The 16,104-nt window shown below is 37.2% G+C and overlaps 1 protein-coding gene across 1 annotated transcript; it reads left to right on the forward strand.

Annotated features, from left to right (window-relative positions):
* Window positions 1-11,832: 11,832 nt before the first annotated feature.
* On the forward strand, window positions 11,833-16,104 carry LOC125264317 (fucolectin-like). Its single transcript, XM_048183557.1, has 4 exons — window positions 11,833-12,109; window positions 13,044-13,082; window positions 15,495-15,747; window positions 15,828-16,104. Exons 1-4 carry the CDS (start codon window positions 12,073-12,075, stop codon window positions 15,988-15,990), a joined length of 492 nt encoding a protein of 163 aa, XP_048039514.1. The 5' UTR covers window positions 11,833-12,072; the 3' UTR covers window positions 15,991-16,104.

Raw genomic sequence — 16,104 nt, forward strand, 5'->3', positions numbered from 1 at the left:
GAAAATGTACCATAAAATGATGCCAAATCATCGTAATTGAGGAATTAAACATCTACAAAAACCCTGAACTAACCTGACAAAATCAGCAAGAGTAAATCAGTCCTCATGATGAGTGATTCACCTATGAGATAAACAAATTTATTCAGTTTTCAATTTATTAAATTGCTCAAAGCCTAATCAAATGCCTGGATAACATCAGCCCCCTAAAGATTTAGACAAAACCTCTTTACCTGTAATTTGATGACAGGAGAAATTGTTTAAACCACAAACAGGCCAATTAATGACAATAATTTAACCAAAACCACTCTTCAAAATGACCAATCTACATCCAGAAAACAGTTTAAACATCCAGCAGGGCTGCTCTATTTCACTGTCAGAGAAACATATCGTTAGCCTCATAGCATAATTGCCTAAGTCATTCATTTTCAAATGATACTTAGGCAATTATGCTATGAGGCTAACGATATGTCATGTTTCCAGGTTCCAAATTATAATTTGGTATAATCATATTTTCTGAAGAAACTTTGAATTTGAAGAACAGCATTAAAACGTTGATATAATTACTAGAAAGATTGTCTGTTCCTTCAAATCTCAGCTTTAACCTTAACAATTTGAGATTAATATAAAAAGAGCTTCTTAAAAGAAGAGCATCATCTTCAACAACACACTGAACAAATAAACATTATGATCATTTACCTGCAGCAGCAGACAGACTTGATGTCGACTGATTCAATGTTGTTCTTCTCACTATATTCAGCTTTTACTCTTTATATGTAACTTATCTCTTATGCAAAACCTGTTGTCTGTCTCAGATGCAAAATCTTTCAGTGTGAAGGCACTAATTTCCATTTGGACGTTGTTACAACATGAGGCTCTGCATTCTGTATCATGTACTGTATATTGTAAAGGGCAACCATTAACATAATCAAACTCCTAAAAGGATATATTTGAAAAACTGAAGGCGTAGAAGTTTCTATGCATATAATTAATAATAATATTTATAATAATTATTTACAGTATACATTAGACATTTTACTGTGTATATGTTTGTGTGTGTGTGGTAGATGAGTACAGCAGGCTAATGTCAGTGAGATATCAATACCCCAATCATCCTCTGTACCATATCCTTTCTATTCATCCTGTGGAAACTGCCACTGGACAAATAATACTATTACAATTAAAAAAAAAAACACCAGTGAACCATCAATAATGTACATTGATAGCAGGTTTTGTCCATAATCCAGAAAAATGTCCATCCCCAAAAAGTCCATCCCCCATTGTCCTCTCACATTAAATTCCACATATTGTTTAGAACTGTTTTCACAGTTCTTGATCTGAGCATATTCCTATTCTAATTCAGATTTTTTTTTTTTCACTGGAGAAGGCAATATTATGGTTAGAGGAAAACGGTTTAAAGTTAAAAACATCATAATTATGGATTTGTTTCTTACAAACACACATCTTTCAGAGTTGTGTGGATTATTGTGATGTTTTTATCAGCTGTTGGGACTCTCATTCTGATGGCACCCATTCACTGCAGAGGATCCATTGGTGAGCAAGCGATGTAATATTAAATTTCTCCAAATCTGATGAAGAAACAAACACATCTACATCTTGGATGGCCTGAGGAAGAATACATTTTTCAGCAAATTTTCATGTTTGGATGAACTATACCTTTAAAATTTGAATTTTTCATGCATCACAAAATTTATGCCAGAATTTACATTTTTTATAACAGTAACTAAACTTTATGTAACTCCTTTACATTTAGGCCCCTTCTAAAAAATCTGACTGGCTGGCAATGTTAGCATGCTATATGGTAGGTTAACTTAATAGAGACAGGTTAAGTGCATCTAGTACGACATTAGGCTCAAGTATTTGATTAATTTGCATTATTAAGATGAAACTAAAAATGAATGGTTGAAAACCTCAAATAGGGGCATGGTATTGTTTCAGCTTATGTCATCTAAATCTCACTCCAGCTAGGCAAGCAAAGTTGGCATCCCTGTGTATTAGTTAGATAACTTATTGGTAACTATCAACTAGGGCTGGGTAAAAAATATCGATTTATTGATTTTAATCGATTCTTATTTTTACGAACCGATATCGATTCTTAAATCCCAAGAATCGATTAGTCTAGTCTGTTTTCAGTTGATGAATGAACAGAACATGTAGTGCCTCCCAGCCAATAAATTGCAATAATCTTTGTGCTTTGTTACTTTTGATATGAAGCAAAGTCTCAGAATTCAATGACAATGATGTCCATCTTATGAGATTCAAAAAATAAATACCATTTTGGCGCTGTTTAATGTGGCGTGACAGATCACTTTAGCGCCTCAGTTAAAGAGAAGCATGTGAACATCCTCTCCTCCGCTTTAATACTAGTTACAGCGTGAAATAAACATGCATGAACATCTGAAGGTATGTTAAAATATACAGTACAACTTACTGAAATCCGTATGGCTTGTGTTATCGCTCAATCAGTGTTTCAACCTTGGAAAGACGTCAATGAAACGGCTTGTAAACAATGTCACATAACGTCACATTTACCTCAGAAAAACATATTCAGTGATCATAAACTCAGTCAGCTAGAAAAGTGAACTCTAGAAAGCAGCATTCTGATAAATATAGCTATGCATCATTACATATTCATTATAATTTTTAATGTTATTTAATATTTAATGTTAGGACAGCCATGATTTAAATGTTTATATAAAAAAAAAAAAACATTAATTGGAGTAGAAATATGATTATGTAATTCTAAACCTTATTTGTAATAAAAACATCATTGAGTGTAATTTAAGTGTTTGTATATAAATAAGTTAATTTAACCTTGAATATTATTATAGTAGTACCAGCTGACTCCCATGTGTAGTTTACAGCATTAGTTGAGAGAATTTTTCCTCTAGAAAATTTGTCATGTACTGAAACTGAAATACTGCATCTGTTACGTTAGCTGGTACACAAAGCACACGACGAGGAGATAGAGTCAATATAAGTCTTTACTTGGAGAGAAACAGGAATCCACAGGAACATCTACTAACGTTTAACATGAACAATACCGGACAACACAAGACTGGAAACACAGGGTTTATATACAAGGGATAACAAGGAGGGTGATTAGAAACAGCTGGGTGTGATGATGATGGTGATCAGTTGCTATGGTGACACACTGGTGGTGGGAAATAGAACAAGTCCAACAATGAGTCCAAAACGGAGTGCACATGTAACATATCGCCCCCTCCCGGAAAGGCGCGTCCTCGCGCCGCGGAGAGGGGAAGACGAAGATGAGATGGTTCCGATGGTGTAGGAGGCGGTTCAGGAGGCGGACGGTTACCCAGGAGGAGGCGAGGTGCAGAATTCCAGGGAGGTGCAGGTGATGGAGACCAGAGGGGAGCCTTGAACAGAGGAAGTAGCAAAACCATCCAGTACACAGCCAAGACTGCGCCCCATGGCGGCGTCACTGGCGGGAGGAGCCATGGTGATGTAGTTCTATACGCCACCATGGGGACGATCGGCAGTGGCGATGACATCAACGTAGGAGCCCACCATGCAGCCGGAATGACCCCGATGACCTTGGCGACCGCGACAGAGCCATAGCAATGACCCCCCGAGGAGGAAACGGGTATCCGGAGGGCAGAGGTGGAGCTGGAGCGACCGAGGGCGGAGGTGCAGGCCTGAGGGAGGGCGGAGCTAGCTGTTGCAGAAGGGGTGGAGGGCCAGAGAGCAGCGACTGGCCCGTAAGTCCGCTGCAGAGGCGTGGCGATGTCCGACCCAGGCGGAGCCGACATGCCAAGGAAACCCAGCGAGGCCGAATGCCTGATGGTACCTGCTGACGACGAGGGAGGAAGGAGCGTAGGTGTAGGAGCCAGGTCGATGGGTCGAGGGGGAGTGAAGAGCTCTGAGGCTGGAGGCGGAACCCCAGGCTCCTCACGTCCAGGAGGAGGTGGCTCCCAGCAGTCCCGAGGTGGAACCCTACCACTGAGGGGCTGATGGGAGACAGTGACGACTGGATAGCAGGCGTGGCTGGGGACAGAGGAGGGGTTTGGAGCGTGCTAAACAGTTCTTCAGAAAATGAAAGAGTCCCAAAAATTTTTTTTGAAGAGGTGGTGGGAGAGGGAGGCTGGGAGGGGCCAGAGACTGTAGTACAGGTGTACAGGTGGGCGCCTTTGCCGACAAACGGACGAGCACACCCTCAGTGGCCTGGTGGCATCGCGATGAGGCAAGATGTGTTTAATCACCTCAGTCTGTTTCTTTACTGCCGAGCACAAAGTCCTTGTCAGTGTCGCCGAAGAGGCCTCCTTGTGAGATGGGGCTTTGAAAGAGTCGACTTCCCTCATCTATGCAAGGTTTAGTCAGAGATGACGTTCCTGGACTACTAATGTGAACTTCGTCAGCTCTTCATACACTTCCGGCAAGAAAGGCACTGAGAACCCAGATAGCAATTATTCAGCTGTGAGCGCTCGGGACAGGGCGGAGGATTCCACTTCAGCCCGATGCCCACTGCAGGCCGGGAAAGCATAGCTGCCAACTCTGCATCAGACTCAGTCTGAGCTACCACACCTGAGGGTGGGAGTTCAGCGGAGTCCTCGGCATCGGATGGCATAAACCCTCCGATGTTACTAACAACAGTTAGGAGACACTCGCTTGGCTCCGAAGAACAAATCTGAATGAGTGAATGCATGCATGCTATGCAAAAGTTATTGAAAGAGCTGCTTCTAGAGGTCATAGATCCTCTTCTTAATATCATTAATTGATCTTTGTCACTAGGATACATGCCAAAAACTTTTAAGCTGGCTTCAGAAAAAACTGATTCTAATTATTGGACCAAAAACTTCTGCACGTAATAACCTAGAATACTGTCTAACACTTGATGGCTGCTCTGTTAAGTCTTCGTCGTCAGTTAGGAACCTGGGTGTGCTCTTTGATACCAATCTTTCATTTGAAAGCCACACTTCTAGCATCTGTAAAACCGCATTCTTCCATCTTAAAAATATATCTAAACTACGACATATGCTCTCAATGACAAATGCGGAACAGTTCATGCGTTCATGACCTCAAGGCTAGATTACTGTAACGCTCTACTGCAGTGTTCTTCACTATTTTTTATTTTTTAAATTTTTTTATGAGAGCCACACTGATAGGACAAAGTCAATAGGAGAGCCACTTTTACCGCAAAGTATCAAAGGTTGCATCCAGTCATAAATAGCATGTCTGCTGATCAGTCTGTCATCCATGAGATCATTCTTTATCATTTACCAGTCAAATTTGTAACTGAGACAAGATTATTTCCTTTAATAACAAAAAAGCAGGATAACCTTAATGCTGGGATGAGCGAAAACATGCATACATTTCCTTGACTTTCTTCATGATGTATTTGTAGCTTGTTGTTGCAATCTTTGTGAGGCATACGAGATGTTTACTGGTGAGGTGTTTTCTCTGTTTCCTCTTTAAAGTGTTCATGGTTGAGAGTTTATGTTTGTATTTAGCTATTTATATGCTGAAATTACTTTTTTCATGCATATGATTCACGAGCCACGCAGTGAGTAACACTGCTCTACTGGGTGGTTCCCCTGCACGCTTAATAAACAAAATGCAGCTGGTCCAAAACACAGCAGCTAGAGTTCTTACTAGAACTAGGAAGTATGACCATATTAGCCCAGTTCTGTCAACATTGGCTCCCTATTAAACATCATAAAGATTTTAAAATCTTGCTAATTACTTACAAAGCACTAAATGGTTTAGCTCCCCAGCGCCTGAGCGAGCTCTTAAAGCATTATAGTCCTATCAAGCCATGTTGGCAAAGATGGTGATGCCTTCGGTGCAGAGACTGAAGCTTGATGATCAATTTACTTTCCTGCAGGACAGCCGTCCCAAAGTATACATCCAAATCTATTTAAGCTTTGTTCAGAGATCATTCGTAGAATGTCCTTGAGTGGCCTGTACAGTCTTCAGATTGAAATTTCATCGAAAATATTTGGTGGAATTTGTAGAAAGCAGTGGTAACATGGAAACCAAAGACTATCAGTGAACTGGAAGCTTTTTCCAGAGAGGAATGGGCCAAGATTGCAGTAGAGAGATGACAGAAGCTTCTAAGCTCTTACAGGCAGGGTTTATTGGAAGCTATAAAGAATAAAATATTCTGCACAAAATGTGACTAATTTTGTACACATAGTTTTAGCACCTGTTTGATTTTTTTTTTTTTTTTTTTCTCCATCAACTTTACATTCTCAGAATCACTCAAATGTGTATTAATAAACTTTGTATAATAGTTTACTGATGCCTATGATGAATTGTTTTCATAAAATGGTGTTCTCAACAGCAAAATGTCTTGCAGATTAAGGGGGTTGAATAATTTTGATTGCAACTGTACACCTGATGTAGCTGTCTGATTGAAATGTGAGCGCTTTCCCCTTTAACTGTTGTGATATCACAGGTCAACATAATATGGAAGAGGTAGGTTTCTTTTGACTTCTTGATAATCTTATTTAATCTTTATTGTAATTATTACTTTTATATATATATATATATATATATTTTTTTTTTTTCACTCCAATTCATGTGCATAATGTTATTTTACTTTCCTGTGTGATTATTATTATTATTTTGTTTTGTCATTTTACCCTTTTTTGAGGTACACATTTGTTTTCTGTACAGTGGCCGAGAGAGCTCAGTGCACTGCAGCTGAAGAAAACATATGCAAATAGAAGGAAAAAAAAACAAAACAAAAGCAAATCAAGCAAACAAGTCAAGTCAAGTCAAATTTATTTATATAGCGCTTTTTACAATTTGTAATTGTTTCAAAGCAGCTTTACATATTAGGAGCACAGAAAAAAGAGAAATGGTTAAAAATAAGCTGTACAAGCAAGCGTGGTAATATGTAACATATACAAGATGGTGCTACATTAAGCCAATGTCGGCTGACTCCCAGGGGTGGAAAAAACCCCCTAGGAGAAAAACCCAGCGTGCTAGCACTGGGAAAAAAGTCCTAGGAGGGAAAAAACCCCTTGGAAGATATATATAATATATGTAAATGGATATGGAGATCAAAATCTGAATTATACATTTTTATTATAGAGATTAAAAATAGATTATATATAAATATATGTAAGCGGATACGGAGATTTAAAAATCTGAATTATAGATGCAGCCAGAACTGGATCTGTAGGCCCATTGTCTCCTGGGCTACGTTGTAGTCAGGTCCAGACACAGGTTCTCCATCTGATCTGGATACGGCCTGGATCCAGCACCCGGAAAACCTCAGGATAAGCAGAGAGACAGATATTAGCGTAGATGCCATTCTTATTCTGATGTACAGGTATATCTAGTGTTATAGGAAATGTTCTCGGTTCCGGCCGACCTAATTATTGCAGCGTAACAATCCTTTAACGGATTTGAAAAATGTTAATGTATTGATAATGTGTTATGTGTATGCAAGAGCAAAGAGATGTGTTTTTAGTCTAGATTTAAACTGACAGAGTGTGTCTGCTTCCCGAACAATGCTAGGAAGATTGTTCCAGAGTTTAGGTGCTAAATAGGAAAAGGATCTGCCGCCTTCAGTTGATTTTGATATTCTGGGTATTATCAACTGGCCTGAATTCTGAGATCGCAATAGACGTGAAGGACTATAATGCACCAAGAGCTCGCTTAGATATTGGGGAGCTAAACCATTTAGAGCTTTATAAGTAAGTAGCAAGATTTTAAAGTCTATACGATGTTTAATAGGGAGCCAATGTAATGTTGACAGAACTGGGCTAATATGGTCATACTTTCTGGTTCTAGTAAGAACTCTAGCTGCCGCATTTTGGACCAACTGTAGTCTGTTTAAAAGCCGAGCAGAACAACCACCCAGTAGAGCGTTACAGTAATCTAGTCTTGAGGTCATGAATGCATGAACCAACTGTTCCGCATTTGTCATTGAGAGCATATGTCGTAATTTAGATATATTTTTTAGATGGAAGAAGGCGGTTTTACAGATACTAGAAACATGACTTTCAAATGAAAGATTGGTATCAAAGAGCACACCCAGGTTCCTAACTGAGGACAAAGATTTAATGGAGCACCCGTCAAGTGTTAGAGAGTATTCAAGGTTTTTTCGTGAGGAAGTTTTTGGTCCAAAGATTAGGATATCAGTTTTTTCTGAATTTAATAATAAGAAATTTCTTGTCATCCAGTTTTTAATGTCAGCTATGCATTCTGTTAGTTTTGTGAATTTGTAGGTTTCGCCAGGGCGCGAGGAAATATAGAGCTGAGTATCGTCAGCGTAGCAGTGAAAACTAACACCATGCTTCCTAATTATCTCTCCTAAGGGCAGCATGTACAGAGTGAAAAGCAACGGTCCTAGTACTGAGCCTTGTGGTACTCCATATTGAACTTGTGATCGATACGACATCTCTTCATTAACTACTACATACTGATAACGGTCAGATAAGTAAGATTTGAACCATGCCAAAGCAATTCCACTAATGCCAATATAGTTTTCAAGTCTTTTTAAAAGAATGTTGTGATCGATAGTGTCAAAAGCAGCACTGAGATCTAATAACACTAATAGAGAAATACAGCCACGATCGGATGATAAGAGTAGATCGTTTGTAACTCTAACGAGAGCAGTCTCAGTACTATGGTATGGTCTAAATCCTGACTGGAAATCCTCACAGATTCCATTTCTTTCTAAAAAGGAGCACAGTTGTGTTGAAACTGCCTTTTCTAGTATCTTTGACAGAAAAGGTAGATTCGAGATTGGCCTGTAATTTACTAAATCTCTCGGATCTAGTTGAGGTTTTTTAATAAGAGGTTTAATAATAGCCTGCTTAAAAGTTTTTGGCACGTATCCTAGTGTTAACGATGAATTAATTATATCAAGAAGTGGACCTACGACCTCTGGAAGCATTTCTTTCAGTAGTTTAGTCGGCATTGGGTCTAACATACATGTTGTTGATTTTGATGATTTGATAAGTTTAGATAATTCTTCCTCTCCTATAGCGGCGAATGATTCTAGTTTTACCTCAGGGACACTACAGTGCACTGTCTGAAGCGAAACTGTAGACGGTTGCATGTTTATAATTTTCTCTCTAATATTGTCAATCTTGCAAGTAAAGAAGTTCATAAAGTCATTACTGCTGTGCTCTTTGGAAACGTCAGCAGTTGAATCTCTGTTTCTAGTTAATTTAGCCACTGTGTCAAATAAGTACCTAGGATTATGTTTGTTTTCTATTAAGAGATTTGAAAAATAAGTAGATCTAGCATTTCTTATAGCCGTTCTGTACTCAATCATTTTTTCTTTCCACGAAAGGCGAAAAACTTCTAGTTTTGTTTTCTTCCAACTACGTTCAGCTTTTCTCACAGCTCGTTTTAGAGCCCGAGTGTGCTCATCATACCACGGCGTTGGATTAGTTTCCTTAATCTTCTTTAGACGTAAAGGAGCGACTGCATCTAATGTGCTGGAAAAGAGAGAGCCAATAGTTTCTGTTGCAGCATCGAGTTCTTCTAAGTTGTCAGGTGTCAGGTGTCTAAGGCGATGAAACTGCTCGGGGAGATTATTTATAAAGCAATCTTTAGTGGTAGAAGTGATGGTTCTACCATATTTATGGCTGGGTGGTGGTTTTGTAGCCTTGGCTAACTGTATTATACACGACACTAAATAATGATCTGATATATCATCGCTCTGCTGTAGAATTTCAACAGCATCAATATCAATTCCATGCGACAGTATTAGATCTAAGGTATGATTACGACAATGAGTGGGTCCTGACACGTGTTGTCTAACTCCAATAGAGTTTAATTGGACAGAGTAATAACTATTCCTTTCGCATTCACAACATTGATCAGATTGGTTGAACAGCTGTAGTTATTCACTCACCACCAGAGGTCACCCGTTCACCATTAAGACTTTTGCACTGCACACACAGTATTACATGTTACCCTGGACTACATTTCCCATGTTCCATTGCTCAAAGAAAAATTGGATTTGTTCTTGTAATCTTACTGATTCTAAAGATTTAGTTTACAGTGAACGAATGAATGTCTTTTGTGAATTAATGTAACATTTTGGTGTATTTTATGGTTGTACAAACAAAATAAATATTACATGATAATGTTTAAACGATTACAGAAATGTTACTCATGTTAAGGTTTTAAAGTGTAGGATTGTTTAAAGCCTTCAAAACAAGAGTAGCACGAGTGACGAGTCACGAACTATTTCATATTAGTAGAATGATTAACTGCATTTATTAAATGCAACTGAAAATATGCCTTCAATAGAATGAAAACATTGACACGAGTTTAATATTTGTAAGTAAAATATGTCTACACATTTGTACATCTGTAAAGTTGTTCATTCGTAAGTAGTGTACATTTTAATGCTGTCAATATGTAAACAATTAGAGAAATTAAATATGGTGTGGTAGAACAACACTTTATGTAAAAACTATTGATATTTATATGTGTTATAACTCAAGTAAGTATATGTGCAGTATTGTTTTGTTGATTTTACATAACATTATTTAATAAGTATCACAATAAAAAAAAGTTCAAAGCATTCATGATATCTTATGGATGTTTATAAAAATACCTAACGTTTGTTACTTTACTTAAAGCAGACTAAGACCTCTTAAAAATATTACTATATTAAAAAGCTTTTTTGATGTTTATAAGACTTTGTTTTTGTCACCATAAGCAGTAAAATCCCACTCATAAGATGTAGTATGATACTATGCAAAACTTCAGTAAACAATGTCAAGATATGAGACTTGAGAAATTAAACTATGGGATGTATAATCCATTATAGCTTAAGTGGATAAAATTGTTCATTTTGTGTTATAAATCATATTTTTTTAATAGTTACAACTACATATAGGCAAGTATTATTACTGCTGTTATGAATAGTCATGAGATGATGCAATACATTAATTAATAATGCATTATGTGTGTATTATAAGAATACCCTTATGATGCATTATAAATGCAGGGTTCATCTGGTGTTATAATGCATCATACTCTTAAAAGTTATACCCACAACTAGCTAAGTATTATAATATAGTGTAACTACTGTTATGATTATTTATCAGATGATACAACATGTTATAATGTTGTTTTAAAATGCATTAAGAATACCCTTATAATACACTATAAATACAGACTTCATAGAAATTGAGTGTAACAGAGGACAGCTAGTAAGAGGTAAGGTAAGCCTCGCTCCCCTCATCTCAAGTGGTGCACTATCGACTGATGCTAGAGACTGCAGCCTTTAGCGTCCTTGTGCCTGCCTCCCATGCCGGAGATGCCAGTGTGAGTCATGATCGGAGCAGGCTGAGTGGGACTGGAGGGGTTACATTGGTGCCGTGACCCGCATGGGGGAGTCAGGATTAGGGACGTTAGTGTAACAGAGGACAGCTAGTAAGAGGTAAGGCTTACTGCGACTAGCGAGTAGGAATTAAGGGGTTACTTTCACACAGATGCAAATAGAGCAATATTGCATATTTTTTCAATAAATTAAGTATTTAATTAAAATTAACTTTTAATGAATGTGCTTGTGTGTGTTAACAGTTTACAAGTCCTGGGTTTCTAAAATGAATAAACAGACTATACAGTATGTAAATCTTAGTTACTGAAATGTTCTTTGCTTTGTATATGCAAATATACAAAAGGTAGCACATAATATCACAGAATACTTATTAAAAGCAAATATCAACAATAAAAAATGCAGAAAATCTACACTGATCCAATAGACATTAGGATAAACAGTAATACAGTGTTTTGTGTGATTGTGGTGTTTAATAGTTTAACCTTGCCTTTCTCAGGCATGGTCCAGAAATAAATGTCCTGAATGGAAGGGGCTTCACGTTTAATTGTGTGTGATTAGTAACTAACATTTGTAACTCAAACGTCTGTATTATGTGTTAATGAAAGAAACTGCTGCAGGTGCAATGAAGAGAGAGACAGGTGAGTGTGATATATGGAAAGGAGGAGATATGGTTGATCATGTGATGAACAGTTAAATGGGTTGTCCTCAATAAAATGTATAAAACTAACATTCTCCATCCCTAAAAGAAAGACAGACACCTTTAATCAACCATGAAGATGCTCTTCAAGTGCCTGTGGATCTTACTGGGTAAAGTACAACATACATCTGCTATTTTACTAGATTCACACTAATATTAGCACTGACATTGTTAAAATCATGATTTGCATTTATTTATCTCAGCATGTACACTACTGTTCAGAAGTCTAAGGTTAGCAAGATTTTCACATTTTTGAAGTAAGATTATGTTCAACAAGGCTGCTTTTATTTGATCAAAAATATAGTAAAAACAGTGAAATATTATTACAACATAAAATAACTTCTTCTATGTGAACATATTGTAAATCATAATTTATTCCTGTGATCCTGAATTTTCAGCATCATTACTCCAGTCTTCAGTGTGATCCTTCAGAAATCATTCTAATATGATGATTTTCTGCTTAAGAAACATTTCTTATTATTATCAATGTTGGAAATTATATAAAGTTCAAAAGAACAGCATTTATTTGAAATAGAAATCTTTTGTAACATTATACATGTCTTTACTGTCACTTTTGATCAATTTAATGCATCCATGATGAATAAAAGTGAAAATTATCACTGACCCCGAATGTTTGAACGATAAGAGTTCATGCGTAGATCATGAATTTGCTTGTCCCTGGAATAGTTTTTCTCAGTTTATTTTTTTAGATCTGCTTTACCAAACAAAATTTATGTTAAACAGATTAAAACCCATTTGTGTATGTAAATGGCTTGATGGTCTACTTTTATTTCTGTTTGTGTCTTACGAAAGTCTGGTAGTGATTCCACAGAAACCTGTCCTTGTCTGACTTTAAGATCAAACAGTCTGTTTTTGAAGATTATTATTAGTGTGTCAGTAGTCAGTAATGCCATTATCATTTAGATGATGTTTTATTTATTAGCAACAATATTAATGTCAATTAAATCAAAAACATTTTTTCAGTGTGATTCGACAAACTTGGTTCTCTGAAACTCACTTGAAACACTTGAATTGTTTCTACAGGATTTTTACTTATTGAGGAAATGGCAAATGGACAAGAAGGTAAGAATCCTTCAGTTTATTAACAACTTTGATCTGTTTTGTCTGTTTGAACTGGCAAATAGAGAAGTACTTGGAAACTTAGCCCTGTAATGAAGCTCTGTGGTGGTTTGATGTCCTTTTTTTTTTTTTTTTTTTTATAGTCCCTGATTATAGTCAGAAAATCAACTTGTTATTAACAGGCAATATTTCCCATGAAAAATTAATCTTTCAGGAACAGTTTTACTCTTACGATTTTTATTTTTTATTTTTTATACACGATCCGGAAGTGCTAAAATGGTAACTCATTTCTGCATTTTGGCCTAAAAAACTGGTGTCATACCCATTACTCACACTCATTTATGTAAAATAATTTAAATAAATTTTCTCTGTGCAAATGCTCTGCTACATGCATTTTAAAGTTGGCATGAAATTAAATTTCACCGTCAATTTCTAAATGCATGCTACTAGGGGAGTAACGGTACACAGAAGTAATATAATAATAAAATAGAATAATGAAAAATAAAACTAATTTTTGCACTCCTGTAGTATTTCTCTGCCTAGCTCCGGAGACTGGCACATCTGCAATACATCATTTGAAACTGTAAAGAGTCTATTTTTATTTGTGTACACTCACAATATAAAAACAAAACATTGTTCTTTTGTAAAATAAAGGAAACAAACAGGATGCCACTTTCTGCCTTCCTGGTTCTTCTCTGTCTCGTGAAGTTTGTGGAGTGCGTCACAAAAATGAATCGAAACTCGGCATACAGGCTAATAGCAAGCTCTTGCGTGACATCTGAACTCTTGTTTGGGGTTGGTGCATAGATCATCTCTTCTTCTTTTTCCTGTTGTGGCAGTTAGCAAACAACACTGCATTACCGTAGACGCCCCCTTTTGGATTGGAGTGTGGCTCGCGATGTCCATCCCGTGACGGATCGGGATGAATACTTGTACAGTTACACCCCTATATGTTACAGGTCTTAACAGAATTCATTCCAGGTTCTTCATATATGTGTACATTACATAATTTTTTTTATTGGCCTTGTAATGTTTGACCAAAATGTAATAACTGGATCTTTCGGTGAAACGCCAGACTTCTCTCTGGTGATGTATACCGGATTCTCCAATAATTTAGTCCTCTTAAACTCCAACCCTTCAAGCTTGCATTCAGATCCACCTCTGTTTTTTTGAGAGCAATGTACCAATTTTTAAACATCTGTGATCAACAACTGATGCATTGAACCAAGTCCCCACCCTACATTCATTTTTTTTTTTTCAATAATCCGTTTCACTTGGATTATTATCACTCGGATTACACTCGGATGTGATTAAACTTCTGTGGCATTTTTCCGCCCTTAACCCTTAATTTATGGTAGACATGTTGCTGATGATGAGTAATAAAAATTAGTTTTGTAAAATGCTTTAAAGGTGCCCTAGAATTAAAAATTGAATTTATATTGGCATAGTTAAATAACAAGAGTTCAGTACATGGAAATGACATACAGTGAGTCTCAAACTCCATTGTTTCCTCCTACTTATATAAATCTCATTTGTTTAAAAGACCTCCGAAGAACAGGCGAATCTCAACATAACACCGACTGTTACGTAACAGTCGGGATCATTAATATGTACGACCCCAATATTTGCATATGCCAGCTCATGTTCCCAACATTATGAAAGGCATTAGACAAGGGCAAGACGTCTGGATGTGCACAGATGGAGCAATAATAACTGACATGATCCATGATATCATGATATTTTTAGTGATATTTGTAAATTGTCTTTCTAAATGTTTCGTTAGCATGTTGCTAATGTACTGTTAAATGTGGTTAAAGTTACCATTGTTTCTTATTGTATTCACGGAGACAAGAGCCGTCACTATTTTCATTTTTAAACACTTGCAGTCTGTATAATTCATAAACACAACTTCATTCTTTATAAATCTCTCCAACAGTGTAGCATTAGCCCTTAGCCAAGGATCACAGCCTCAAATTCATTCAGAATCAAATGTAAACATCCAAATAAATACAATACTCACATAATCTGACGCATGCATGCAGTATGCATGATGAACACTTTGTAAAGATCCATTTTGAGGGTTATATTAGCAGTGTAAACTTTGTTTATGCACTGTTTAAGGCAAGCGCGAGCTCCGTGGGCGGGGAGCGTGAGCATTTAAAGGGGCCGCAACATCAATCGGCGCATTTCTAATTGTGCCCCAAAATAGGCAGTTAAAAAAATGAATTAAAAAATATCTATGGGGTATTTTGAGCTGAAACTTCACAGACACATTCAGGGGACACCTTAGACTTATATTACATCTTGTAAAAAAACGTTCGATGGAACCTTTAAAAGTTTTCTGCAAGACCTAATGCTAGATGAGAATAAAAATGGTGAATTCTTACTGACCTTTATCCCTGAAATATTTTCCAGAGAACGCAGCACTTTGGGGCAAAACTAGTCAGTCGTCAAATTATGGGGAATGGGTATCTACACGTGCTATTGATGGTTTGCTCACCACCTGGGCCCACACTAACCCAGAGACCAACCCGTGGTGGAGAGTGGATCTACTGAAGGTATACAGAGTGAACAGAGTGACCATCACTAACAGACCGAGCCATGAATCGAGGATAAATGGGGCAGTGATTCGTGTCGGGAACCTCCTTGACATCTACAGCAACCCCATGTGAGGATTTCCTTGACTGTTTTGATGAATGTGACTGAAGATGAACAGAAACTGATAACAGATAATCTATCTGTCTGTAGATGTGGTGTAATTTCTACTCTTGCAGCCAGTGCCACGGCCACTTTCTCATGTGGTGGGATGGAGGGACGTTATGTGGTTGTTCATATTCCTGGAAATAAGAAAATTCTTAGTCTTTGTGAAGTTGGAGTCTACTGGTATTTGGCAGGTAATTCATTGCTGTAGAGCACTTTTCATTATTGAATGTATTAAATACTATTTTAAAAAGTCAAATAAAGGCATAATTTGCCAAAATTTCTTTACAAGTGTCTAAATGGGACTAAAGATCCCATTATCATC

Source organism: Megalobrama amblycephala, linkage group LG3, assembly GCF_018812025.1.
Source record: "Megalobrama amblycephala isolate DHTTF-2021 linkage group LG3, ASM1881202v1, whole genome shotgun sequence".
Lineage (NCBI taxonomy): Eukaryota > Metazoa > Chordata > Actinopteri > Cypriniformes > Xenocyprididae > Megalobrama > Megalobrama amblycephala.